The sequence below is a fragment of the Suillus plorans genome (assembly GCF_016647745.1).
Source record: "Suillus plorans strain S12 chromosome Unknown HD556scaffold_38, whole genome shotgun sequence".
NCBI classification, from domain to species: Eukaryota; Fungi; Basidiomycota; class Agaricomycetes; order Boletales; family Suillaceae; genus Suillus; species Suillus plorans.
In genome coordinates, this window is record NW_024537422.1 from 132,823 (window position 1) to 160,204 (window position 27,382).

At 47.8% G+C, this 27,382-nt stretch overlaps 6 protein-coding genes across 6 annotated transcripts; 4 read left to right on the forward strand and 2 right to left on the reverse strand.

The window, feature by feature from the left end:
- Positions 1 to 9,932: 9,932 nt before the first annotated feature.
- On the reverse strand, positions 9,933 to 10,691 carry HD556DRAFT_1444674 (uncharacterized protein; the record flags this gene model as incomplete). The annotated part of the gene is made up of 1 exon (XM_041306825.1): positions 9,933 to 10,691. The coding sequence occupies one exon, from the start codon at positions 10,689 to 10,691 to the stop codon at positions 9,933 to 9,935; it is 759 nt and encodes a 252-aa protein (XP_041158825.1).
- Positions 10,692 to 13,767: 3,076 nt separating this feature from the next.
- HD556DRAFT_572080 (uncharacterized protein) lies at positions 13,768 to 15,403 on the reverse strand. Its single transcript, XM_041310984.1, has 4 exons — positions 15,128 to 15,403; positions 14,878 to 15,073; positions 14,689 to 14,823; positions 13,768 to 14,627 (listed from the first exon to the last, which is right to left on the reverse strand). The coding sequence occupies exons 1-4, from the start codon at positions 15,227 to 15,229 to the stop codon at positions 14,152 to 14,154; spliced, it is 909 nt and encodes a 302-aa protein (XP_041158826.1). The 5' UTR covers positions 15,230 to 15,403; the 3' UTR covers positions 13,768 to 14,151.
- A 1,659-nt stretch (positions 15,404 to 17,062) lies between these two features.
- HD556DRAFT_1432687 (uncharacterized protein) lies at positions 17,063 to 18,729 on the forward strand (the record flags this gene model as incomplete). The annotated part of the gene is made up of 9 exons (XM_041305149.1): positions 17,063 to 17,538; positions 17,590 to 17,665; positions 17,713 to 17,761; positions 17,808 to 17,845; positions 17,896 to 17,914; positions 17,972 to 18,011; positions 18,063 to 18,343; positions 18,398 to 18,565; positions 18,665 to 18,729. The coding sequence occupies 9 exons, from the start codon at positions 17,063 to 17,065 to the stop codon at positions 18,727 to 18,729; spliced, it is 1,212 nt and encodes a 403-aa protein (XP_041158827.1).
- A 2,111-nt stretch (positions 18,730 to 20,840) lies between these two features.
- HD556DRAFT_1381193 (P-loop containing nucleoside triphosphate hydrolase protein) lies at positions 20,841 to 23,048 on the forward strand. Its single transcript, XM_041303244.1, has 7 exons — positions 20,841 to 21,062; positions 21,108 to 21,227; positions 21,278 to 21,399; positions 21,447 to 22,245; positions 22,291 to 22,315; positions 22,363 to 22,551; positions 22,607 to 23,048. The coding sequence occupies exons 1-7, from the start codon at positions 21,005 to 21,007 to the stop codon at positions 22,713 to 22,715; spliced, it is 1,422 nt and encodes a 473-aa protein (XP_041158828.1). The 5' UTR covers positions 20,841 to 21,004; the 3' UTR covers positions 22,716 to 23,048.
- A 375-nt stretch (positions 23,049 to 23,423) lies between these two features.
- Positions 23,424 to 23,931, forward strand: HD556DRAFT_1381203 (uncharacterized protein). The gene is made up of 2 exons (XM_041303245.1): positions 23,424 to 23,793; positions 23,858 to 23,931. The coding sequence occupies exon 1, from the start codon at positions 23,433 to 23,435 to the stop codon at positions 23,733 to 23,735; it is 303 nt and encodes a 100-aa protein (XP_041158829.1). The 5' UTR covers positions 23,424 to 23,432; the 3' UTR covers positions 23,736 to 23,793; positions 23,858 to 23,931.
- Positions 23,932 to 25,254: 1,323 nt separating this feature from the next.
- HD556DRAFT_1381211 (P-loop containing nucleoside triphosphate hydrolase protein) lies at positions 25,255 to 27,292 on the forward strand. The gene is made up of 8 exons (XM_041303246.1): positions 25,255 to 25,476; positions 25,522 to 25,641; positions 25,692 to 25,813; positions 25,861 to 26,129; positions 26,164 to 26,657; positions 26,703 to 26,727; positions 26,775 to 26,963; positions 27,019 to 27,292. Exons 1-8 carry the CDS (start codon positions 25,434 to 25,436, stop codon positions 27,125 to 27,127), a joined length of 1,371 nt encoding a protein of 456 aa, XP_041158830.1. The 5' UTR covers positions 25,255 to 25,433; the 3' UTR covers positions 27,128 to 27,292.
- Positions 27,293 to 27,382: the final 90 nt, after the last annotated feature.

Sequence of the window (27,382 nt, forward strand, 5' to 3'; positions counted from 1 at the left end):
CTTGTCTTCTGAACCGGACACGATGCGATGTCCATCTGGCGAGATTGCAACGGAATTAATGGAGCCAGTGTGGCTTTGAAAGGTAGCAACTGATGCCTGGCCCATAATGGTGTCGGCATCCCACACCCGAATCGTGTTGTCGTTTGAACCAGAGACTATGCGACTTCCATCCGATGAGACTGTGATAGATTCAATCGAGGCAGTGTGGCCTTGGAGAGGGGATCCTAATGCTACGCCAGTCTTCACATCCCACATTCGGATCGTCTGGTCGTCTGAACTAGACACGATACAATTTTCATCACGTAAGAATACAACGGACTGAACAGTGCCTGTGTGCCCTAGGAGAGGGGCACCCAATGCCTCGCCAGTCTCCATATCCCACACCCGAATCGTGGTGTCTTCTGAACCGGACGCGATGCATTTCCCATCTGGTGAGATTGCAACAGACGAAACATAGTGGGTGTGACCTTGGAGAGGGGTACCCACTCCCTGGCCAGTCTTCATATCCCACACTCGGATCGTCTTGTCATCTGAACCGGACACGATATGGCGCCCATTCGGCGAGATCGCGACGGAGCGAACGTAGTCGGTATGTCCTCGGAGAGGGGTGCCCACTGCCTCGCAAGTCTCCATATCCCACACTCTGATCGTCCTGTCATCTGAGCCCGATACTATGCGATTTCCATCCCGCGAGATTGCGACGGAATAAACAGTGCCAGTGTGCCCTTGAAGAGTACCCAATGCCTTGCCTGTTGCTACATCCCACACCTGGACCGTCTTGTCCCATGAACCTGAAACGATGCGAAGTCCATCCGGTGAGAATGCGACAGACGCAACAATCCAAGCGTGGCCTTGAAGAGGGGCACACAATGCCTCGCCAGTCTCCGTATCCCACACCTGGATCGTTCCATTGTCTAAACTACATGCAATGCGTTTTCTGTCTGGTGACATTGCAACCGAGTAAACCTTGTGATTCGCGTGGATTATCTTTTCCATCAGAGGCCAATTTTCGACATGGCCAGCGACAATGCGGGGGGTGTGAGGAAACTTTGCGGCGAACTTGCGAAATATTCTCGACTGCGTTGGAGCAAATGGTAGAGCGGACAGGTATAAATGGGGAGTGCTGCGTATAATGGTGGATGCGAAAGTGCGGACGAAACGCAAGGTATCTCTGATAGCGTCACCAACATGCCTAAACTCGGCATGGCCCTACGACCACACCACTATTCGTAAGGAATTGTTGGGAAAATGATGAATTTGAGCTACGCACCGAAAACCAATCTGCAATAGATAAGAGGGTCACTACCGAGTTGCCTAGGTATTTCATCAGAGCCAGTGCTTCCAACCACCAAAGAAGGCGCTCTCCATCGAAGAAAGCCTCAACTTCCCTAGCGAGCGGTGATTCAAAGGACGCAGAGCCGACGTGAGTCCCCCAAAACCGACATGAGTATGATAGCTCGGCCAGAATGGATTCTTTGACTCGTTTCTCGAAGTCAAGGACGGAAGAGTTGGGCAAGTACGAATTCTCTAAGGAGCAGATGTTGAAGCGAAGCCCGCGCTCCGAGTCCATGACCTGAAGCGAGGCGAAGGCAAGATCTTTATGCACAGCTGATGCATCAACGCAGAAGTCATGACTTCGCGACTTGTCTGTGAGGAAGTCGTAGAATGAGGCGTGAAGGGGACGTATGGGAGTATCGGAATCCGAAGTGCCGGTCAAAAGGGATCCCAATGGTCCAAGGACCCGGTCCATTTCGTAATCGCAAGTCCCTTCAGGAAAATGCAGTCGCATAGCCGTCAACGCAGGTATGGGAAGTGGTTCCAACGAGGCAAGGACTTGCCCCATCACCGAGCAAAACACCGGGATAGCCTCCTTGCGCTCGTCCTCCGGCATGATATCTCTCAAGATGCGTGTATAAATATCATCCAACAGACGCGTTCCTTTTTCAGACGTTCCAGTCATCACAGCTTTGCAACGACCCACCGGACCCAGGCCCACCTTGTTCGTACCCTTGATGTACTCGCAGGCGAGACGAGCCCATTCAAACAGGCCGTCGGATTTTAGGGCAAGCGCCTTGAAGTGCACATCGTTGAAGACGTGATGCAAGTCTTCCAACTTATGGGAGATATAAATCTGTATGTCGAGTTCTGTGGATGCAGACGAGATACCATCCAAAGGAACGTGGCGAACATGTGGCGCGGCGTGCAGATTGTTGTGAATGTCTTCGAGGGGACGGGAAGTGAGGAGAATGCGGAAGTTGGCTGGGAGTTCGGATAGTTGTGACGTGGAAGTGTTCAATTTGCCAGCGAGTAGACGAAGAATCTGTTCACGAGAATCTGTTACGACTGGGATGAGTCGAGCTATCTCTGTTTGAATAGACAATCGGCTGAACGCCAGATAGACGTAAGTCTGCTCTCGATTGAGAGATCAAAGGTTCTGGCTAAGGCGAGTGTCGCTGACTCCCTTAGAATAATGGTTCTTAGACAGTAAGGTTGGAGACCTTACTGAAGGACAATGTTCCAGGTAAAACCCAGTAGATTAAAGTAAGGAATACAATCGTAAGTAGCTAGGTTTATATACGAATGTTCAAGCGGAGCTTGTAAATGTGTTATCAAGATAGAAGCATGATAAGAGATAAGGGATCAAGGATAAGGCGGACAGCCCGCTTGGTGAAGATAAGAGATAAGCATGATACGGACAGCCCGTTTGTAAGCAAGGTAAAAGAAATGAGTATAGGGGCTAAATGTTACTGTAACATTACCCCCGTGTTATGGTTGAAGTCTCCGGCTTCAATATTTCTCGGTATTGGTATACTCGTCCATGTAGTCGTAGTAGATGGGATCAGCGTCCGCGTTGCAGAATTCCGGTTCATTATATTTGGTGGCGTACTCCCTATTCGCCCGGTCTATCTCCTCCTGGAGTTCTTCGTCCTTCTTTCCTTCCCATGCTGACAATGCTTCATAGAAGCCTTCATCGGTGTAAACCAATGGGAATAGTACTTTCTCGGCGGCGTAGGGGCAGTAAATAGATAGATGGCCAGGCTTCTGGCCTTGGCACACGCGGCAGTGGTATTCAGGGCAGTTCTTGTGGCGATGCCCGAGTTTCTTGCATACGCGACAGACGAAATTGTCTGCGGAGAACTGGGGTTGTTTTACTGTGATGACGTCGGGGGTTTCGGTGAGGTCAATGACTTCACGCTTCTTTCCCTTAGAAGCTTTAGTCTTTGACACTCCATGCACGACGGCTCCTCTGCGGGTCTTTCGTTTAAAGACGACGGTGGGTTCAGGGATAGGTAATGGTTCTTCAGCTGGTGCTGGCTGAGCAGCAGGCTGAGTTTCTTCTCTAGGCGTATCTGCAACAGGTACGCTGCCGGGGGGAGTGCTAGTAGCAGGGCTTGGCGGGCGACCGACTTCGGTCTTGTTTCGTTCTTCAACAGCCCGTATAACTGACTTGCAGACAGTACTAAAAGCAGAAGGAAGCAGCTGAATCTCAAGGCTGCGTATCTGTCTTTGGAGGTGTTGACAAGCGAGTCTGAGGGCATCGTTTTCGATTTCTTTGAACCTAAGTTCAAGAGCGGAGGTGGCGCGTATGACGTGGATCTGGGAAATTATGGGGGCGGCAATATGAGCGGGTTCTTTAGCGAGTTGTTTTTCTAGTTCAATTGCGTGGGGGAGGGACAGAAGGGTTGTCTCGACGATGGCGTCGTCATCTAGGTCAAGGATGTTTTTCTTATATGTGGAGTTTCCAAGAGAGCGGTCAGATGATGAAGATGATCCAGTGGGGGAAGGTGTCAATGGGGGAGTCATGTTATCTGGGGTGTTTGTTCGAGGAGAATGGTTCGTTCAGTTTAACTTGCGCCTCCTTTTATATGTTGTTAAAAGTTCTTTCGAACTCCGCAAGTTCTCCTCGGGTATCCATTCGTTGCTTCCGGAAGAGTAGCCAATCCAAGATACGAGATAGTGTCTTCGTTTACCCGTTCCTTTATGGCTAAGAATAGCTTCTACTTCGTATTCTTCTTCGCCGTTGATAACGTCAGGTGGAGGTTCGGTGTAGTTCGGTCCGTGTATCTCTGTTTCGCGATAGGAGGATAGTTCGGAAGCATGGAACGTGGGGTGAACCTTCCATTGATCTGGGAGTTTCAGGGTGAACGTGATGGGAGATAAGACTGTGGTGATAACAAATGGGCCGTATCGCTTAGGCGCAAGTTTCCTAGATGGTAACGATGTTAGGAGATTGGTGGCCGTTAGCCATACCTTATCTCCTATCTTCCATGGTTGATATTTCCCATGGCGAGATCTTTCTGCCATTCGCTGCATAGCAATGTTATGGCAGGCGAGTGCTTCTTCGCGTATCTTCTGTAAGTTCCTGAGTCTTTCTTCTGCTGCTGGCGTATCTGATACGGGTAGGATGTGGGGAATTCCTCGTGGCTCATAGCCCATCATGAGGAAGAATGGAGACGTGTTCCTGGCATCATGCTTTCGATGATTGTGGACAAACTCGGCGATGGGAAGATGATTGGCCCATTCTAACGGGTTACTTCTGCAATAGATTCGAAGATAAGTTTCAAGTTCTTGGTTGAGACGTTCTGTCTGTCCGTCTGTCTGAGGGTGGTAGGCAGTTGATGCAGCGATCTGATATCCGAGAAGTCGGGCGAGTTCTCGAGAGAACTTTGAAATGAACTGTGGCCCTCTATCAGAGATCACTTTCTCGTGGAGGCCGAATCTTTTGAATACGTTTTTGAGGAATAGTTTAGCCACCCCCTCTGAGGTGATGTTCTTGTTGCATGGTGAAATAATTACCCCCTTCGTAAGCCCATGGTCTACCACGATCATGACAGAGTCAAAACCGTTCGACACGGGTAGGTCAGTGATAAGATCAACAGACACTTGGGAGAAGGGTCGAGTAGCGGAGGAGGGGATCGGCCGTAAGGGCGGGGTAGTAGGATGCGTGTCGGCCTTCATCTGCTGACATAAGGCACAACCATCGACATATTTGCGAATATAGGTCCCCATGGCGGGCCACCAAAAGTCCCGCTTCACCAACTCTTCAGTCTTGAACCGGCCAGGGTGTCCGGCAGTAGGATGATCATGGTGTTTGAACAACACATCGTGCCGTTGGGCCGCTGGCACATAAGCTCTATTTTTATAAAATAAGACGCCGTTGGTGCATGTCCAGTCAGAGAGGGCGGATTTCATGGGGGGAAGGCACACTCCGTCTAGTGCTTCCAGGGCTTTCTGGTATACAGGGTCGTTGGCGGAGTTACGTGCAATACTTTCCGATAGGTTTCCGTCAATCAGTCGTACGAACATGGTGTCAGGGAGGAGAATGCGATTCTCGTTGTCATCTCTTCCAAGTGAATGGTCCGGGCGTCGGGAAAGCGCATCAGGAGCAGCTAACTTGGTTCCTGCGACGTGGTGTAGTTCCAACTGAAAGTTGGACAAGATGAGTTGCCATCGTGCTTGTCTTCTCGTTAGCTTCTGAGCGGAGCGGAAGTAGAGGAGATTCATGTGATCTGTGAATACTATCACAACATGGGGGCTTCCTTCCAGGTAGTGGCGCCATTCGGAAAGTGCTCTGACGACTGCCAATAATTCTCTATCAAAGATCTCGTAGTTGCGTTCCGCAGAGTTGAACGATTGAGAAAGATAACCGCATGGGTGGTACATCCCATTTTCATCAGTCTGTAGTAACACCGCTCCGGTTGCCACAAGCGATGCGTCGGTGGCAATTGCGAATTGTCGGGTTGGGTCAGGGTTTCGTAGTACTGGTTGTGATAAAAAGGCGTTTTTGAGACGGTCGAAGGCATTTTGGCAGTCGGCTGTCCATAAGAAGGGATGATCTTTCTTGGTAAGGTCAATAAGGGGTCGGGCGATGTCAGAGTAGTGAGCGATGAACGCTCGGTAGAAATTGCAGAACCCCAAGAATGATCGTGTGTCCTTCAGGTTTTCCGGGGTCGGCCAATGCTTAATTCCATCTACTTTGGCGGGTTCCATTCCTACTTCTCCGGGTCGGATTATCATTCCGAGATACTCCACTTCTTGAGCGTCAAAAGTGCACTTTTCCGGTTTGACAAACAACTTTTCCTTCCGGAGGATATTGAGGATCTCAATCGTCCGTAATCGATGTTGTTGCAGATCTTTTGAGAAGATCAAGAGATCGTCCATATAGATAACCAACCACCCTTCATTTATCTGTTGTTGACAGAGGTTTGCCATAAACGCCTGGAATGTTGCGGGGGAGTTTGTTAGTCCAAAGAACATGACCGTTGGCTCGAATAGCCCTTCTTGTGTGGTGAACGCTGCTTTCCAGCGATCTTCGGGGTGAATTCTAATGTTATTGTACCCAGATCTTATATCGATCTTTGTGAAGTATTTGGCGTCATAGAGTCGTTCGATGAGGGATTTTGGCAGGGGAAGAGGGTATTGGTTTCGTATGGTCCAGTCGTTAAGATACCGGTAATCTTGACAGGGGCGTAATTCTCCGCTTTTCTTTCCTACGAAAAAGAATCCGCTAGCTTGAGGGGATTTGGACGGGACAATGAAACCTTTCCTGGTGTTTTCTTCGATAAACGTTTTGACCGCTTCTCGTTCTTTTCCTGATAGTGGATAAATTTTTGATGTTTTGGGTACGAATCCTGGTTTGAGGTCGATACGATGATCTACCCCAGGTCTCTCGGGCGGAAGTTTGTTAAGGCCATCTTTGGCGAAAACATCTTGGTACTGGTGTAGAAAGGGGGGAACAAGTTCTTCAAAGGTTTTCTTCTGTTTTTCTATTTCTCCTGCGACTGCGAATTCCTGGGCCTTATTGCTTGTCTTTCCGAAGTTTTGTTCTCTCTTTGATGTTCCGTCTCGAACGAGCGGGGTATCGAAAGATAGGTCTTCGATGATGCGTACTGTTGTTCCGTCAGTGGCGTATTCAACGAGTACTTCATCGTTGGCTAGTTGATAAGCCAGGGGATCGCAGACTGGGGGTCTAAAATTTTCTGACCAGACGTCGTCCTTGGTGTCGTAGTTAGGAGTTTCTTCATCCATCGTTTCTTCTTCTACGGAAGCGGTATAGGGGGAGGGGGTTTCATTAGTTGCCACCTTCACCTGTACTGGCTTCCGTAGTTTAGAATTTACCCAAACTCGAGAGGCTTCCTTTTCGACGATCCTCTTCTCTTTGAAGAGAGGTGGGAGGGCTCTTCTTCGTCGTTTTCTATCGATATCTTTTTCTATAGCCAATGATCTCTTTGTTGGTGGAAGTGATACTGTCTTGGCTTCCCAATTGATCTGGGGTTTCAGTGCGGAGAGCCAAGGGAATCCTAGGAGGATTTTGTCTTGCTTGGCTAATTTTGCCACGTTAAACTTTCCGATCATGGTTCGCTGGTCAATTTTGACCGTGAGTACGCAATATCGGGAGATGAGTCCTCCCTGGGCGTCTGATCCGTCCGCAGTGATGACGGGAAAGGGGCGAGAAAGTTTATGGGTCCTGATTTTATGTCTTTTGCAAAAGGCGTCGCTTATAAAAGTTCCGGATGCTCCGGAGTCGATGATCATGGATGTTTCGACGGTTTGTACGCGTTTATCGGAAAAAATGGATGCAGGAATTCTTAATTCATTTCTGGTTCCGATAGAACGTATTAGTCGTACAGGGATAGGAGTTACTGACGTCGAGGCAGTTCTCCTTTCTAAAAATCCATTTCCACGAAGCGGCGTTCTACTTCAGTGAAGTCGCTATCTTCTTCTTCTTCGACTTCCTTCGCTTTCTCTTTCATAGTTTTCCTTCGGATTGGTGCTTTTCTTTTTGGGGTTTCTTCTTCGTTCTTCTCCTTCTTTCTCCTAATAGGAGTTCTGGAGGAGGAAGCGCGACTTTCGACTTCGTCGTCGCTGCTGCTTTCTTCCTCTTGTTTTCTTCGGATCTGGTCCCTCTCCCTAGGGTGGAACGAGGTATCGTTGGTGCGATGCCCTACTTGGTGACACTTGAAGCATCTCCCTTCTTTAAGATGTTTCTTTAATTCTGCGTCGGACAGACGGCTTATGCGATCGACTTCCATATCGTCGCTTCTTCTGGGAACGTAATGTTTGTTCCCGAAGTTCTTTTTCTTCTGCTGGTGGGGTCTCTCTTTTCTTCTGATAGCCTTCATCCTTTGGAAAGTGTTATCGAGGTTGATGCAGGTATTGACTACGGTGTCGAAGTCATCAAGGCTTTCACCAGTACGGTGCATGCTTTCTTGGAGCCCGTAGTCTAGACCTTGTCTGAAGAATTCGATCAGGGGGGCTTGTTCAGTCATCCCTGCCCTGTGTGCGAGGAGTTTGTAATTGGAGATGTAGGTGTGGAGATCTCCTTTCATTTCCAACTCTCGGATTTTCATCATAGCGGTTCCGGCGGGGTCCATGGGTTTAAAGGCTTCGTCGAAGTCCTTTTTAAAGGTGGCCCAGTTTCCGTAGCCGATTATTTGACCAGAGGTGTCTTTCCTCTTGGGGTCTAGGGCTGCTTCCATGAAGTCTTCTGCCCATATCGCTGTGTTCCCTTTTGTCATGTAAGACAATACTAGGATGATCTTCTTCTTGTCCTCGTTATATACCTGATCGTTGATATCAAGGTACGCGTGACATTTCATCATGAACCTCTTGGATTCTTCTCGGTCTCCATCGAATTCAGGAGGGGAGCCGATCTTGAGTTCTATATCTTTGGTTTTGGTCGTCATGGTGTTCAAAGGAGGGATATTTGGTAGGGCTCCTAAGTTCAAGGCTCCGATCAAAGGAGTTAACGAAGTCGTGGTGTCGGTGTCGTTGCGGATGGCAACGGTTCAGTTGATAAGACTTTAATCTTTTGTTACGACTGGGATGAGTCGAGCTATCTCTGTTTGAATAGACAATCGGCTGAACGCCAGATAGACGTAAGTCTGCTCTCGATTGAGAGATCAAAGGTTCTGGCTAAGGCGAGTGTCGCTGACTCCCTTAGAATAATGGTTCTTAGACAGTAAGGTTGGAGACCTTACTGAAGGACAATGTTCCAGGTAAAACCCAGTAGATTAAAGTAAGGAATACAATCGTAAGTAGCTAGGTTTATATACGAATGTTCAAGCGGAGCTTGTAAATGTGTTATCAAGATAGAAGCATGATAAGAGATAAGGGATCAAGGATAAGGCGGACAGCCCGCTTGGTGAAGATAAGAGATAAGCATGATACGGACAGCCCGTTTGTAAGCAAGGTAAAAGAAATGAGTATAGGGGCTAAATGTTACTGTAACAGAATCAGCTTCGCCGCTCTCGTCCAATGCATCAATGACTATCAGCACGGTGTTACGGACTAGGATAGTTCGAGCTCTCCTTAGGCGGATTGCCTAATCTGATAGCGGGCTTGCTACTGGAGAGACGGGGATCTTCTCTCGAATGAGAGGTTCGGGGGTTCCACTTAAGGTAGCGTCGGCTTTCCTTAAGGTGCGGCTTAGACTGAAGGACTGGGACTGTCTTTCAGAGGAAGTTCTGGATAAAACCTAGTAGATTAAAGTGAGGAACATCTACTTTAATCGTCGACCTTATATAAGGCTACTCTATCGTGTCTAAGCTCAGCTTGAAGCTGAGTTCTAATCTCGCTTATCTATTGAGTCAGAGATAGCGTCCATGAGGCAGGCTTCTATCAGTACACGAGGCAGCACGAGGCTTGCCTTCTATCTTGATAACAGGAATAGGTCTTCTAGACCTATGTCGTCATAGCGGTCCAGACCGCTTACCTAATCCGGCATCTTCCGGACTTCTCTCCTGTGTTCTATTCATCTAACAGCATCCAGGCTGTTCTAGGCGTCTCTACGAGTCTCCGTTGAGTCGGTAAGTCTTCCAAGACGGTGCATATGGTGGGATAGGGGCTAAGGTCATGATGACCTCCGTAGGAGGGGTTCTTGGTTAAATGTTATTGTAACATTACCTCCGTTTCTGGGTCGAAGTCACCGACTACGACAAAACTCTCTCCCGGGTTTCTTCGTCTGGATTGGCAGTAATACTGCAGGTGCTAATGGGAGTGGGCGAGCGCGGCGCGGGGTTGTTCACGATTAGTTCTTCTAGCGCAACGTGGTTCTTCTCCCAATCTACGAGGAGTTCGTAGTATTCCTCGTCGTCTCGAAACTCTGGGAGACATGCTACTTCTCCGAGTCGAGGGCAGTGGACCGACAGGTGGTCGGGTCCGATTTCGCTGCAGATGCAGCACACAGCGTCTGGACACTTTCTAAAATTGTGTCCGTATCCTCCGCATCGCTTGCATAGCGTTATGCGGGTACGATCTATGGTAGCCTTTCGTTTTCTAGGCGGGCGTACCGGACGGATTTCTTCTTCTTTGGCCTTTCTGGTTTCTACAATTTTAACAGCTTGGTTCGCGATGTCGGGGAAGTCAAGCGGGAGTAGATGGAGCGCGAGGCCGCGAATCCGTTTCTGTAAATGAATGATGGCGAGTTTCTTCGTCTCTTCATCCAGGTCAACACGATTGGCTACGTCTTCCAGTAGCTTCGTGGTTCTTATAATGCAGACGGCAAGGGAGGTGCCTGCTGCAAGTCTGGCGTCTTTCTCACCAAGGATGTTGTCGATCACTTGGGAGTACGCGGGGGTTAAGATAGCGGTTTCGTTGAATGCGCTATTCTCAATCGTTCTAAGGATTCGTCCGTAGTCGGAGTCCTTTAGTGTGATCTGGACAGAGTTGTCGTCAAGGGGATTCGTCATGATATATTGGAGGTTCGATGGAGAGATGTTCGGGGATCGAGAGGGTTTATAACCTTCTTCCAGATCAATCCAAGCTCCGATTCAATCTAAACTTATCTTCGTTGTTATCTTGTCTTATCATCTTATCATGCCATGAGGCAGAGGATCTTCTCGTTATCTTTCGTCGCTATCAGAGGGGATGTGCCGTGATAGGTACGTTCTTTCCTTTATCCTTTGTTGGTTATCAAGGTTCAGGAATCTTCATCAGAGGGTGCTGATTATTGCCATGATGGGTCGGGTTCTCGAGGGTTCCGTGGGCTTGTAGGAGTTTCCGGGGAGTTCGTCTCTTGATAGTTTAGCCTCGTTCCGGAGGTTCTTCTTCTTCTATCTTTTGTTAGATGTTCACATCAGATATCGAAGGTTCTATGCGTGGGATACGCTAGGGTTTTCTTAACTTTTCGTTTTAGTCGAATTCTGTCAAGATCTGGGGTATGTCGTTTCGAGATGTTCTTTTTGTTGAATTTCTCGGTCGGCATTTCTAGAGGGTTCCATGGGCTTGCAGGAGTTTCCGTGGAGTTCGTCTCGTGATAGTTTAGCGTCTTTCCGGACAGTGGCGAAGGTAAGGCATCCGGGGCTTGCAGGAGTTTCTCGGTGGTTCTTGTCTTCAAGGTGAAGGGGTCCGTATCTCCGGGTTCGTCCTTCTATTCTTAGTTTAGAGTCATGATGGACTTGGGATAGTTTAAGGTCTTTCCGGACCGAGGATAGTTTCAGGTCATTTCGGACTTCTACGCAGTTTATAGTCGTGCTGGACTCATGCACAGTTTATAGTCATGCCGGACTACTGCACAGTTTATAGTCATGCCGGACTACTGCACAGTTTATAGTCATGCCGGACTACTCGTGATTGTCGATATTTATAGATAAGGGTGTGGCCGGGGTGAGGGAAATTGAGAATGAAATGAGTTTTTAAATGAGAATTTCATCCCCCAAGTAGGCCGTTTGATCACCGATCAAATCTAGAAGTCTAAATCAAGGTTTCCGCAGTCAGGGTCAGACTGATCCGTGACTGGTGCGAGTTCTCCCTGGAATAATCTAACATCCACAGGGTCGTCCTGGCGGGGACAGTGTCTTGCGATACGCTTTATCGTTCGCTGAAAGTAGTTTTGTTGTTTAATCCGATCTACTTCCATCGGGGTCATCGCGGGTTCTTCTGCTATGGCAGGGGCCGCGGGGGCAATATTAACGATTATCTTATCGTTATCTTCATCGTCAGTGTCATCCATCATTTCCTTATCGGCTTGCGTGGGCACGAGGAATGGGCGAGTGACTGGTGCGGTTTTCGATCGTTCTGGGAAAGAAACAATCGGCTCGGCCCGGTTGATCCATTGATCAGCGGCCGGTTCGTTTTCTGCTAGTTTATACTCTTGGCGGAGTCTCTTCGGTGACGGTGCTTCTGCCGTGACTACCGATCTTCCTTTTCCAAGAACCGAGGCAGGTTCTGCTGAAAAGATGTACTTCTGAGTTTTCTCCGGTTCAGGGGCCGGTCTTAGGATTTTTGCACGAGGGGGTTCCTCGTCGAAAGTGGCTCTGCCTTTTCCTAAGATCTGGGCAGGTACTGCAGAAAATTTATATTTATCTGCGGGTGGTGAGGTGGCAACTAAGTCCGACTGTCTCGTGGACTTCTTCTCAACGTTTTGGGATGTCGAGGCGTGGGGTTCCAACGGCTTGGTAGCCGGTGCGTATTCGAGGATTTCGTGGAGTTCCTCGATCGGGGTTAATGTCCGTTTTCCCGAGGTTAGTTTCGACTCGTTTCGGAGATCTTCCATCGGCGAATCAGCCGGTTCTGGTAGTTTAGCCTCATTTCGGAGGTTCTGCGTGACAGGTGTTTCTGTCAGATCTAGTTTATACTCATCTCGGAGTTCTTCTTTCTTCTTCATCAGGGTGCCTACCTCCCTTCTTTGGCGCGTGTTTCGCGTCTTTCTTTCTCTACGGAAGAGCGGCTTCAACCCGTTCCTCTTCCTACCTCTCTCAATCGTTTTCTCAAGTCCTTTCGACTTGTCAGTGGCAGGGATAGTTACCGTACCCTTCTTCCAGTCTATGGAAGGTTTCACAGCGGCCAGCCATGTGAATCCGAGTAAGATGTCGTCTAAGCGCGGCATTACGAGGAATCGTCCGTGCATTACTCGGTCGTCGATCTTTATAATGAGTCGGCAAAATCTTTTGACGTTGCCTCCTCTCGTTCCGTCTCCGTTCATTATTCTTTTTGGTTTCTGAAGGAGGTGCGTTCTAATGCGATATTTCTTGCAGAGTTCCCTGCTTATAAATGAGTCGCATGCGCCCGAATCTATGACCATGGTGGTCGTAATGGGCGGCTTAGTGGTGGACATGAGGGTGGCGGCAACCCGTAGTTCCTTCTTCTTGGATACGCTGTTTTTGTTAATAACTATCAGCGGTCCAGTTTTCTCCTTACCAGCCGCTGTCTCGCGGACTGTTTCTTCTTCGATAATCTTTCTCCTCATCGGGCACTTGTGGTCGTTGGCTTTGTGTCCAACGTGATGGCAAGAAAAGCATCGTCGTTGCTTCAGGTGGTGTCTTGTTTCCATTCCTGAAAGGTTGGCGGCGGCGTTGGTATTTCTTCTGATCATCATGATCTGTGTCGGTGCGTTCATGGTAGAGGGAATGGTGCGAAGGGACAGTGATGGGCTTTAAGGTTTCAAAGCTTCGTACGTCTGTTTTGACAATTTGTGGATAGCTTTACGCCGGTCTCGGCGATTTGGTCACGAGAGTAGAGGTCTACGCTTGTCTCAGCGGTGCGGTCGGTTATCGATTCAACGGCGGTGCGTGATGAGCAGGGCCGGGAATGTGAGACTTTAATCTTTTGTTACGGACTAGGATAGTTCGAGCTCTCCTTAGGCGGATTGCCTAATCTGATAGCGGGCTTGCTACTGGAGAGACGGGGATCTTCTCTCGAATGAGAGGTTCGGGGGTTCCACTTAAGGTAGCGTCGGCTTTCCTTAAGGTGCGGCTTAGACTGAAGGACTGGGACTGTCTTTCAGAGGAAGTTCTGGATAAAACCTAGTAGATTAAAGTGAGGAACATCTACTTTAATCGTCGACCTTATATAAGGCTACTCTATCGTGTCTAAGCTCAGCTTGAAGCTGAGTTCTAATCTCGCTTATCTATTGAGTCAGAGATAGCGTCCATGAGGCAGGCTTCTATCAGTACACGAGGCAGCACGAGGCTTGCCTTCTATCTTGATAACAGGAATAGGTCTTCTAGACCTATGTCGTCATAGCGGTCCAGACCGCTTACCTAATCCGGCATCTTCCGGACTTCTCTCCTGTGTTCTATTCATCTAACAGCATCCAGGCTGTTCTAGGCGTCTCTACGAGTCTCCGTTGAGTCGGTAAGTCTTCCAAGACGGTGCATATGGTGGGATAGGGGCTAAGGTCATGATGACCTCCGTAGGAGGGGTTCTTGGTTAAATGTTATTGTAACACACGGGTGCAGCGATGGCGGTTGACGCTATGTTTGTCGGTTCGACAATGAGTTCCTGCCATTGTTTTGTGATATCTGCAGTCCGCTTGAGTTCGTCGTCATCACGAACTGCCTGCGCCAACGCTCGCCGCACGATAGGGTTGCGGCCCGCCAAATCGCTTGCGATGGTCCTGAATATTTTATCCTGACGGCGATCCGCTTGCCGAGTACGATCGAAGCAGAAGAATGAGCCAAGACCGCATTCCATGTACCAGTTGGCTATCGTATGGGCGACGGCCGATTTACCCTTGCCTGCTGTGCCAGACAACCACAAGATCCGTGGAGCACCCTCCTCGGTGCTGCTGATCCAGTTCTTGATATCTTTCAAAAGGTCTTGCCGAGTATTTGGCAAACAACATTTAGACCTATTCAATCCGGCGCCAGTTGCGTACTCCATGCCTATAAGGTCCAAAACCTCAGCTATGCCAGGGATCGTGGAATGTCAGATGAGGCTGGAAGAGACCTGAAAATTGATTCATACCCATATGGTGGACGATCACAACGGTATCACGAACCGCCCGGTCTCGGAATTGCTGCATAAGATTGTCGAGGACATTGTTGTAGTTCTGGATCGTGGTGTCCGTTTCGCCGAAAACGTGCTTGCCAAGTCTTATCCCTATATGAACAGGCAACGTTGAGTTTGGCGAATGAAGCAGTGGGAGCGACTTACAGGCACTCTTCGTCTCGGCATAATGGCTGATGAAATCAGCGCACACCAGTGTCTGCTGTGCTATCTTCACGTATATCGATAGCATAGATTCAATCTTGGCCAATTCCTCCTTCTCCGTGATGAAAGTATAGACTTCAGATATCTTTGAGAGCAGAAGGCGAACAGCGACATCACGGTGTGCCTGATCGAGAATCATCTATTACAGAGACTTTGTCAACCTGCAACGGCGGTGATTGAGAAAGAGGCCTACCTTGGATGCGCAAGTGAAGATGCTCAGTGCCACCTTCGCGTAGGGATGGACCTGCGCACGAATGTTAGTCACGTACAGAAGAGAAATAAATGGTTTGCACATCTGCAATCGCGTTGGCGATGGAGTTGAATGTCTTCAAGGGTTTGAGCAACACGGAGAACGTATCGATCGCATCAGAAACAGATGGTAGGTCGTTGGTCGCAGAAGAAGCATGTTGGAGTATTGTTGGGACGTGGCCGGCTTCTGCGAGACTTTTGTCAGCATTGGCGATTTTATCGTGCACAACCTTCGGGTCGAGATGTTCGGCCTAAGTATAGACGTCAGCACATTGTCGAAAGAGATGAATGAGAATATTCCGAACTTCGTTAGTAGAACTTCCTTCTACGATCCCTGAATTAGGAGGTTGCCCAAAATTTGGTTCGAGAGTGGGAGGGGTGAGATCCTGCAGAAGCGATCAGTACCAATCATAGCACACGGGACACATTCAGAGTTTAGACTACGCTTACGTCAGTTGACTGAACAGGTTGGGTGTCCTGTAAGCTGGAACTTGCAGCCGTGTGTTTCGGGTTTAGGGTTTGTCGAGCGCTTCGAGCAAAGCGCTCGGCCACCTTGCCAAAGAGTTTGAAAACTGACCCTGAACGTCTTTCATGAGACCCATTCCTCGAAGGCGAGAGAGATGACGGCTGTAACAGTTAGATATGATGTAAATGCTAAGATGACAGTTCATACATCGTGACTGACTCTCGTTCTGCCTCTCTCCTGTACCAAATGAGGGTTTGAATGAATTGGCTTCGGTCGCCCCCAGCGTTTCTTGCGAGGAGGATTGTTTTCATCCATCTAGTAAGTGGGAAAGATAGGCGGACGTGCGTGTTTTGGTGCAATGGAAGTAGGAGGCGTGGTGGTAGTGAATAGGATCGACTGGCGTCTACATGTCTGCGATGAGGATTATTATGTATGTAACCTGTGGTTGGAAGCACCCGTTATTGTTTGACAGCCTGAACTATTAATAGCATGTTATGTTATGTCATGAGGATTTCGAGTGTCCTATAATTTCAAGGATCGTAGGAGATGATCAAGTAGATCAACAGGTTGGCTGTATACTCCAAGGTGACGAGGTAGCAGCACGCTTGCGACGTCACTCTGGTATCCAAAATGTGATTGGAAATGTGACATGGCTATGCAGGGTGATTCGTATCAGGAACGTGCCCGTGCAAGCGCCCATATCGAATTTCCACACCAAACCTCATGGAAGGCCTGCGGTTACCCATGCGTCCAAGCGAAAGCGTCCAGGACAGGTGACTCTTGTTGGTTTCTTACGGTTGAAGAAGCGCTCAGTGACGAACTTGAAGATTCGAAATTGATGCATTGCGCCAGCGTGATTGGTTGATCTGTCGGACAAATGTTGTACCAGTGTTTCTGACGGAAGTTGGAGACGAACGATATTGAACACATCCAGAAACATGCCGTCAAGTTGCGGTGAGAGCGGCGTCCAGTGGAAATACTCATTTCGGCCTTCGGGCGTTGAAAATAATAAAATTTCCTGACTGAAGGCATACCATGACCACTAGTACGTCAATGATTTGGAGCATACCAGAATTTACATAAACGCGTTTGAGTCAAAGTTCCAGGGAAAGGGATGCACACCAGCTAAGAGCTTGGACATGAAGATATGGAAGGCGGTAACAACGACCACCTATGTAGTACTTGGATCAACTTGATACGGCCGCGCCACCAACAGTGACTTGAACAAGATCTGCAGTAAGTGATGGTAGCCGCTTTTATTTGTGCATGCTTGGTTCACACCCCGACGAGGTGATCCCGCTTTTATACTAGTTTCACCCCAACAGTATCAGCTGCCCAAGTTTTTGAGACTGCGCTCGCCCTGCGCTCGTCCATAAGATCATCCTCTCCTTTCCTCCAGCTTCTACATCCAACATGCCGACAAATGCGAAAAAACGACGGCGCGAATCTGAAGACTGGGATTATGCTGATCTTAGTGGGCCTGACCCAATGTACAAGAGGACAGCCCCAGCATGCATTCCCGCGTCATCTTCCACTACTTTCAGGGTCAACACTACCACCAAAGGCCCCGATCCAAATCTAATGTCTTATAGTTCTACCTTCGACAGCAAGGCTCCTTATAGCTATTCATACACCCCCCCTACTACTTCTGTGATGACGATGCCATCAGTTCCATATTCTTCATACAACTACAGCTACCCGTATCCCCAATCCACGCACCCTCACGTGGAACCTCAGCCCCCAGTTCAAGAGGCCCTACCACCTCCCGTCAAGAAACAAAGGAAGAAGAAAGACCCTAATGAGCCTGCGCCAGAGAAACGCGGTGCAATGTTCAAGAAAAAGTGTCCGCAGAATATTCTTGATCGCGTAGATAGGGTCATGTCCCAAAGGTAACGTATTTCTCCTGTATTCGGTAGAACATGTCATCGATCACGACCAAGATTTTTCATGGTCGACCGAAAGCGTACCGGCGATGAGCTACGTGAGGAGTTTAGCGTGTTAGGCTCCACAGGGAATGTGAGTGCTCTTCTATTTGGTCGCTTAACACGCTTACATCAACATAGGTGTATACTGTTGTCATCGATAAAACACCATCCTGCAACTGCATGTCGCGTTTTCTTTCGCTTTCAATTAGCCCCTGACTTTCGGCGTTTGACAGGTCCAGATGCCAACAAGGGTAATCACTGCAAGCACATAGTAAAGCCGCTCTTACTTCGTATCACCTCCATTTCTAATCTTACGTTAAGTTGTTCATCTTTTTGAAAGGTGATCGCAGTTCTATTTCCACCACTCCCCCTGCAAACAACTGAACTTCCGCTATAGTCCTCCAAGTCAGCCAGAGCTCCGGCCTGTGGTACCAAAAGTCAGTACTTCATGTCGATACAGCTTTCATTACTCAATTATCACCCTATAGGGCACTTCTTACCTCCGAACTTCAAGAAATATTCGCGCATGCGCCTCCAGCACCCAACTCTGTTACTAATCAACGTGTTCGGGACGCATATGCACGCGCAACTGGCAAGGCTACTACTACTACCCCCTCTGAAGAGTCTGAGCCTGTGAAAAAGCGCCGTGCGCCTTGCCCAGAGGACGACTGTCCCATCTGCTACGAGAGCATGCACGGCGCAGATGAGAATACCCTCATCTGGTGCGAGACTTGTGCGAATGCTGTGCACAAGGAGTGCTTCACACAATGTACACGTCATATACTTGCTACTATTGAAATATGGGACTGATGCATTGACGTAGGGGCTAAATCCTGTGGACGCAACATTACTTGTGTCTTCTGCCGTTCCCCATGGGTCAACGTTAGCACGGGTGGGCAGGTCTCCGGGAAGGGAAAGGCGTCAGTGTCAGAGGGATATATTAACCTTGGTACTGTTGCGGGTTTGAGTCAAGAGCGCGATACCAGCTCCTGTGCGTCCATTTTTGATCTCTTTCACGATCCCTCTTATCCTTTTGATCATCGGCGCCTATCTCGTCTGATTAATTCCCACTAACCATCACTTGCTGTAGATTATCATGGCTCTAGGCGTGGGTATCGGCACTACGGTTATCAAGATTATGAAAACGTACTTTAGGCAAAAGACCGGGTTCTATCTTTCATGCGTATCCGTGATCCGGCCCCTCGATCTATCATCTCGTACATTTTTTTTTCAATTTACGTCCCTTGCATTTCATCACAGTACAACATCATTTAAATCTCTTGCACGTCTATACGATTGCGCCCTGCCGTTCTAATCGTTAGTGTACATGTCACCGATCGGTCCTAGTACTACTAGTATCTTCGAATCTTGATTTCCAGATCATGCGCGCCTCGAGGCGCTCGAGTCAATCGCTGAAGAGGGTACGTGTTTACTGATTGTTCCTTTTTCTGATGCACGTGTATGCGTTATCCAGCCACATCGCCGAGTTATCCTATGTCACGGCCTTTTGCATATGTTTAAATGCAGGATAGTATTCCCTAGTACCAGGAGACACTGGGTATGCCATCACTTGGCCAGCAATCATTCACTGAGACACGGCAACGTTGGGAAAATATTCCTCCTGGTATATACCTTGTTCCCCTCCGAAAAACGCACGGATCCGTCTTACAACGCTTCAAGACTACAGGTTCCATATCATGTAACTTCGTACGACTGCCAGCACCCACGGGAGACACTTCTAGAACCTATCATCTGAACATGTCACCCTCAGTGTGCTGAACTCTGCAATGGTATGTTCAGACGAGCAGCACGTCGATCGATGTGGATGTGACCGAGGCAGCCTAAGCGTGGCAGGTGGGGATGATGAATCCGACGTATGGAGCGCGTGCTTGTACTAATCCTGCGAGGTCCTGTGGTGAAATCTGTGTTCGACATGCAGTCCTTGGATGAGCGTGAGATGTTGATGGCGTGTTTTACGTGATTGGGCTGGTTCTGCCTATTCTAGGGATTTCTAGAATATGACCGAGTCAACAACCTACTTCAGTGGCGCTTTCGGAAAAAGGCGACTTTGATACTCAGCCCAAAATGTTTGGCTTTTGGCAGGTGGCCAGATTGTCGGTACATATACTTGCTGTGTAGGATTAATAGCACTTGTCTGCGGGACCCGGATCGCAGTAGACATAGTCATTCCGATGATAAAGCTTGTATTACATAACACTGGACCTGTTCAAAGTTGAGTTTTGCATGGAGATTGATGATGAACAACGTACGTCTCGCCTTGATCTCAATCGGTGACTACTAGGCTCGGTGACTGAACACTTCCGACAGGTTCACGAGAGATACCTGTCAGATCTTACAGAGCCTAAGCGTCAAGCGCTCTTGGACTGCATGAGACGCCACTGGACATGCGTTAAAATTGCTGTATTTTCATCGGATCCACCCTGTCACGGGCCGTCCGCCTGATATACTAATAGCTAGTATTAAAGCCATGCTATCTTAATCCTGAAGCATCTCATCTTGCCAGTGGTTTCCATCGAATCATGCTCAACTTCCCTTGGGCTCGACGTATCCTACCTCGAACTGGCACGCAGAAAGAGAGAACACCGTTTCTCGAACGAAGGCTTGGGGTATGGCGCATACTGATCGCCGCTTCGGACGAATCATCATCATTCAGGCTCCCCAATCTTCAATGGGGTCTTGTATCGACACACGTCCCCCTCTTGACTCGCGCATACAAGGATTTTCACTCTATCAGTCCAAAATTGTTTTGGCTCCTGATGGTTACAAATCTGTGGTGTGCGATTGAGGACCCACTGTCCCTCTATTTCTCAAACCGCCTTTTACTTCTCGTGAGTGAATTCTTCTTGACTTATGACTCACATATATTCACTGTTCCCGAAGATTCAACGTTCTGTTTTGGAAGGCAAGATTCACACGAGTCTCGACAAAGATCTATGTATAGCCATCATCGCTCGAGCTTCATGCTCCGCGTTCAGCGGATTTGTGCAGTGGACTTCGTAAGATTTTATCAAATAGCTGAATTACGTTAATCGGAGGTAACAATAGCAATGGTGTAAAGGATCAATACCGCATGCTCGTCTGTTACCGATTTCAAGAGTGGTTACTGCGAGGTATCCGCACCTTGATCTTCATCTCAACGCTACTGAAATGCCTTGTTAGCAAATCTCGCGCGTGACATCGAGGCGTCCCAAGGTTGGTGCTGGTCATATGATTTGTAGGATGACGAGCTCAAGTCGGGTATGTAAAAGATAACGAGGCGGGTCTTACAGTCAACACTAAGCAAGTGTTTTACTGCCTTGTACGATTACTCGATCTTGGAAAGGAGATTATTTCGTTTCTACTCCAATTGCGATTATTGCTGCATCTCCTAGGCTCCGAATTTGCGAGTGCTGGACTTGCCTCGATCGTAATGTGTTTTTTGCCCCTGATATTGGACAATATGTGGGACAATGAACTCTGGAGCAAAGGTTTGTGCTCCTGTTTATTTTATTTGATCGACCTAACATTCGTAGCTTACGTGAAACAGGCAGTCAATGACGACTATTTGCGGCAAGAGGCCTTGACCTCACTTGCAAAACATACATACAAAGCTGAGGTGATGGGAGGTAACTTATCAGGTTATCTTTTAAATGGTCGTGTATTGAGTATCTTTGAGTTTCAAAATCACTCACATAACTCTTAGAGTACCAGAAGGTGCACGATGCACTTGGTCACATACCTAACGGGGACGTCGAGGATCTGTGGAGAAGACCAACGACCGCTCTGCCCAGTATGTTCTCGAACCTCTGCAATGACGGACCCATGGTAGGTTTATGCAATTTTATACACCTATGTTTCTGATGCATTGCCAGCTCTATATCGGGCTGTTGGCTCTCATGAATCCAAGTCAGGTATCTGTCGTTCAACTAGCTATGCTAGAACAAGCTGCCACACGTCTTCGATACACATTTTCTTTCGCCAAGCACATCATTAGCCTTTATCCGACTGAATTGGCCGGCTTGAAGAATTTCTACAGACTTCTCGATCTTAAGAACAAGATGAAAGATGGCTGTATGCCGTATTCACCGGCAGCTGATTCTTCGGGTCTCTCGTTAGAAGTTCGGTACGAATCTCGAGTTTTGTGCGGTTGTTGTTCTTCATATTTTCAAATCGACAGAAATGTATCGTTTAACTATCCGGGCGCCAAATCAGAAAGAGATGCATTGAAGGATGTTTCTTTTTCGATAAAAGCAGGTCAATTGGTGGTCATCGTCGGCGCAAACGGCTCAGGAAAATCGACCATACTCAAGCTCCTGACTCGCTACTACGACACTACCTCAGGCACTGTCTTGATCGATGGAAATCCCATCCAAGATTATCGAATTGCAGATTTGCGGTCTGTGACAGCTAGTCTAACGCAGGAGCACACCTTATTCCCCCTCTCTATGAGCGAGAACATCGGGATCGGGTCACCATCGTCTGTAACAAATCTCGACAAGATTGCTCAAGCAGCGAAGTTAGCTGGTGCTCAGGACGTTATCAAGAACTTCACCGACGGATATGACACTGTACTCGAACCTGTCAAGACTGCCCATCTTAGCTATACAGGGAGGGGGAACGAGGACCTAAAAAAGGAGTACGAGAAGATGGAGAAGACAATAAACGTGTCTGGTACGTCTCATTCGCTAGGATGGTGCGTGTACTAATAACGCTTAGGTGGAGAGAAACAAAGACTGGTTGCGTGAGTCTACTCATCCTGCGTCATTGACGTTTAATTAACTCGCGTAGCTCCCGGACGTTTATGCGTATGCTGTCCGAGGACATCAAGTTTGTGATAGTCGACGAGCCTAGCTCTGCTCTTGACCCAGGAGGCGAATACGAATTATTCAAGCAGCTCAGGGAGGCGCGCAAAGGAAGAACCATGATATTCGTCACGCACCGTTTTGCGCATCTCACCAAGTTTGCTGATCTCATCTTGTGCGTATCCCTTTTTGATCATCGACTCGCATTCTGATGTGAATGACGAATCTAGGTGTATGAAGGGAGGAAGTGTGATTGAGATGGGAACGCATCAGGAACTGTTGAACCATGAGGGAGAGTATGCTCATCTATATAATGTCCAAGCGCAAGCTTTTACTTGAGACTTACCGAACCATCAAGGATGGCCGTCATAGAATTAGCTAGTATACGTCGGCAAATGGGATTATGCTACGTAACAATGATAGTCACTTCCGTACAACGCAAATAGATTATAAAACCTGTACTTATGTCGCATAGAACATGTATATCGCAGTCCCACGCATGTCTGACGGTCCTCGAATGCGGGCACCAAGAATATGTTCTCGATCCCCACTGTAAATTGGTAGCACGACAATTATTAGTCCTTGTGAGCCGATCGCTGATGCGGGGGCTACAGACACAAGTAGTGTGCATCTCAATATAGGTTCCGCCAGCTTAGATTTCGTTTTGATATTTTCCCTCTAAACGCATATATTCATCCAGCTAACAGGTACGGCGCAACAACCCATCTTCGACGACCATGATCAAATTCCATATACAATAATCAAGCAAAATCGCTTTACATAGGTTGACGGAAGGTTTTAGTGGCCGAGTATCTGGACCTGTGACGCCCAGACTTCAGAGCAGTTGACAAGGTGATGGCTGCTGGATGAACTCATCCAGCTACAGGAGGTTTGATTGTATAAATCTGTTCGTTGTAAAAAATCTAAAAGATAGTCATTGCCTATCGATAAAATAAGAGCTGTCCACGTACATGTTACAATACAAGTGATAGTAAAACCAAAATGTCCGAGGGACATCGAAACGTGCTAGCAGCAGACACAGGACTTTCCGCTTCCATGTTCGCCAGGGTTTGTATGTACTGCTACTGCTTGCTGGTGTGGTTGCTGTTGCCGTTGCGTATCAGGGTCCAGTTGAGTAGCGTCGAGATATTCATCAGGTACGATGTCCGGGTCTTGGCCAGGAAAAGCTTCATCTTCTTGGTGCACAGTACTGGTCACATTCCCTTCCTGACGGGGATTAACAATCAAGCTTTCAAGACGCACCATAGACATGCAGATACTTTACACTACTCTACAGCGAGCCGTAAGGTGAGCGGCCATGAGACACAAGACTTGAGCCTGAAAGTTGGACAGGTATGATACTCGCTTGATGTCTCGGTAGGGCTTGAAATTGAAGGGTGATGAGAAGCATATGGTCCTTAGAAGGGTATTCAAGATACTTATGACATATATTTCGATAGGATTATGTAGAGTATGCTTACTATGATCGTCTGCAAAAAGATCCGATGCGAAACGGTGAAAGGAACGCTTGAAATGCGAGGAGACAAGGTTTATGGGACTTGCCGAACGGCCAAAAATGTCAGGGCACGATATTAATAGCATGCCGGAACGTTGCCGAGGTTGCCCTGCTGATTTTTGCTAAGTACCCACGATAAATACCCAACAATTATGCATCACATTGCAGCTGTACTTAGAGGGACCCTGGCGACCAATATCCACGTCTAATTACAAGGGTTACATGGTAGGAGTCACAGGTGGGTGGCGTATCAGTAAACCGGTGAGTTCTTGCTGGGGATTATGCTGATTATGGTGCTCACTGCTTTTACATAGTCATATATCACTTTATATATATTCCAATGCGACGAAAACCATTTTCCATATAACGTTTAATGACGATGTCTTCTTCTCACAGGTTCTCTGATAGCCCGCCTCACTAGTAGGCTTGGTGACTAAACACTTCCGACATCAGAAATGATCACTCATCTTACAGAACTAGCTGCGCTCTTGGACTGCGTGTCAGACTCCGCCACTGGACATGCGTTAAAATTGCTGTATTTTCATCGGCTCCACCCAGTCACCAATATTGAAATAGCTAGTATTAAAGCCATGTCAATCCTATAGCATCTCATCCTGCCAGTGTTTTCTCTCCAATCATGCTCAACTTCCCTTGGGCTCGACGTATCCTACCTCGAACTGGCACGCAGAAAGAGAGAACGCCGTTTCTCGAACGAAGGATTGGGGTATGGCGCGTACTGATCGCCGCTGACGAATCATCATCATTCAGGCTCCCCAATCTTCAATGGGGTCCTGTATCGACATACATCCCCCTCTTGACTCGCGCATACAAGGATGTTTACTCTGTCAGTCCAAAGTTGTTTTGGCTCCTGATGGTTACGAATCTCTGGTACGCGATCGAGGACTCACTGTCCCTCTATTTCTCAAACCGCCTTTTACTTCTTGTGGGTGAATTCTTCTTGACTTGTGACTCACATATATTCACTGTTCCCGAAGATCCAACAGTCTGTTTTGGAAGGCAAGATTCACACGAGCCTGGACAAAGATCTATGTATAGCCATCATCGCTCGAGCTTCATGCTCCGCGTTCAGCGGATTTGTGCAGTGGACTTCGTAAGATTCTCTCCAATTTGGCTCAATTACGTTAATCGGAGGTAACAATAGCAATGGTGTAAGGGATCAATACCGCGTGCTCGTCTGTTACCGATTTCAAGAGTGGTTGTTGCGAGGTATCCGCACCTCAATTTTCATCTCAACGCTACTGAAATGCCTTGTCAGCAAATCTCGCGCGTGACATCGAGGCGTCCCAAGGTTGGTGCCGGTCATATGATTTATAGGATGACGAGCTCAAGTCGGGTATGTAAAAGATAATGAGGCGGGTCTTACAGTCAACCCTAGCCAAGTGTTTAACTCCCTTTTACGATTACTCGACCTTGGAAAGCAGATTATTTCGTCTCTACTCCAATTGCGATTATTGCTGCATCTCCTAGGCTCCGAATTTGCGAGTGCTGGATTTGCCTCGATCGTAATATGTTTTTTGCCCATGATATTGGACAATATGTGGGGCAATAAATCCTGGGGAAAAGGTTTGTGCTCCTGTTTATTTTATTTGATCGACCTGACATTCGTAGCTTACGTGAAACAGGCAGTCAATGACGACTACCTTCGGCAACAGGCCTTGACCTCACTTGCAAAACATACATACAAAGCTGAGGTGATGGGAGGTAATTTATCAGGTTATCTTTTAAATGGTCGTGTGTTGAGTATCTTTGAGTTTCAAAATCACTCACATAACTCTTAGAGTATCAGAAGGTGCACGATGCACTTTGTCACATACCTAACGGGGACGTCGAGGATCTGTGGAGAAGATCAACGACTGCTCTGCCTAGTATGTTCTCGAACCTCTGCAATGACGGACCCATGGTGAGTTTATGCAATTTTATACGCCTGCGTTTCTGATGCATTGCCAGCTCTACATTGGACTGTTGGCTCTCATGAATCCAAGTCAGGTATCTGTTGTTCAGCTAGCTATGCTAGAACAAACTGCCACACGTCTTCGATACACGTTTAGTTTCGCTAAGCACATAATCACCATTTATCCGATTGAATTGGCCCGCTTGAATAATTTCTACAGACTTCTCGATCTTAAGAGCAAGATGAAAGACGGTTGTATGTCGTATTCACCGGCAGCTGGTTCTTTGGGTCTCTCGTTAGAAGTTCGGTACGAATCTCGGGTTTTGTGCGGTCGCTCTTCTTCATGTTTTCATCCACAGAAACGTATCGTTTAACTATCCGGGCGCCAAATCTGAAAGAGATGCATTGAAGGATGTTTCTTTTTCGATAAAAGCAGGTCAATTGGTGGTCATCGTCGGCGCAAACGGCTCAGGAAAATCGACCATACTCAAGCTCCTGACCCGCTACTACGACACTACCTCAGGCACTGTCTTAATCGATGGAAATCCCATCCAAGATTATCGAATTGCAGATTTGCGGTCTGTGACAGCTAGTCTAACGCAGGAGCACACCTTATTCCCCCTCTCTATGAGCGAGAACATCGGGATCGGGTCACCGTCATCTGTAACAAATCTCGACAAGATTGCTCAAGCAGCGAAGTTAGCTGGTGCTCAGGACGTTATCAAGAACTTCACCGACGGATATGACACTGTACTCGAACCTGTCAAGACTGCCCATCTTAGCTATACAGGGAGGGGGAACGAGGACCTAAAAAAGGAGTACGAGAAGATGGAGAAGACAATAAACGTGTCTGGTACGTCTCATTCGCTAGGATGGTGCGTGTACTAATAACGCTTAGGTGGAGAGAAACAAAGACTGGTTGCGTGAGTCTACTCATCCTGCGTCATTGACGTTTAATTAACTCGCGTAGCTCCCGGACGTTTATGCGTATGCTGTCCGAGGACATCAAGTTTGTGATAGTCGACGAGCCTAGCTCTGCTCTTGACCCAGGAGGCGAATACGAATTATTCAAGCAGCTCAGGGAGGCGCGCAAAGGAAGAACCATGATATTCGTCACGCACCGTTTTGCGCATCTCACCAAGTTTGCCGATCTCATCTTGTGCGTATCCCTTTTTGATCATCGACTTCCATTCTGATGCGAATGACGAATGTAGGTGTATGAAGGGAGGAAGTGTGATTGAGATGGGAACGCACCAGGAACTGTTGAACCATGAGGGAGAGTATGCTCATTTATATAACGTCCAAGCGCAAGCTTTTACTTGAGAGTCCATCAAGGATAGCCCTCATAAAATTCCAGCTAGTATACGTCGGCAAATGGGATTATGCTACGTAACAATGATAGTCACTTCCGTACAACGCAAATAGATTATAAAACCTGTACTTATATCGCATAGAACATGTATATCGCAGTCTTACAGATGTCTAACGTCCCCAGATGGGCCTGACACCGAGAATATGCTCCTGGTTCCCATGAATTGGTAGCATGACAATTCTCGGTCCTTGTGTGGGACTACAGCC

Bases quoted from the DNA above. Each gene is read 5' to 3' on its own strand.
- HD556DRAFT_572080 (XM_041310984.1), bottom strand. From the start codon at position 15,229: ATGTGCAAACCATTTATTTCTCTTCTGTACGTGACTAACATTCGTGCG. The intron at 15,074-15,127 runs GTAGGCCTCTTT...TCTCTGTAATAG, and splicing joins TCTTCACTTGCGCATCCAAG to ATGATTCTCGATCAGGCACA. The intron at 14,824-14,877 runs GTAAGTCGCTCC...CTGTTCATATAG, and splicing joins TGCCGAGACGAAGAGTGCCT to GGATAAGACTTGGCAAGCAC.
- HD556DRAFT_1381193 (XM_041303244.1), top strand. From the start codon at position 21,005: ATGTGTTTTTTGCCCCTGATATTGGACAATATGTGGGACAATGAACTC. The intron at 21,063-21,107 runs GTTTGTGCTCCT...TAACATTCGTAG, and splicing joins CAATGAACTCTGGAGCAAAG to CTTACGTGAAACAGGCAGTC. The intron at 21,400-21,446 runs GTAGGTTTATGC...ATGCATTGCCAG, and splicing joins TCTGCAATGACGGACCCATG to CTCTATATCGGGCTGTTGGC.
- HD556DRAFT_1381203 (XM_041303245.1), top strand. From the start codon at position 23,433: ATGTTCGCCAGGGTTTGTATGTACTGCTACTGCTTGCTGGTGTGGTTG.
- HD556DRAFT_1381211 (XM_041303246.1), top strand. From the start codon at position 25,434: ATGATATTGGACAATATGTGGGGCAATAAATCCTGGGGAAAAG. The intron at 25,642-25,691 runs GTCGTGTGTTGA...CATAACTCTTAG, and splicing joins ATCAGGTTATCTTTTAAATG to AGTATCAGAAGGTGCACGAT. The intron at 25,814-25,860 runs GTGAGTTTATGC...ATGCATTGCCAG, and splicing joins TCTGCAATGACGGACCCATG to CTCTACATTGGACTGTTGGC.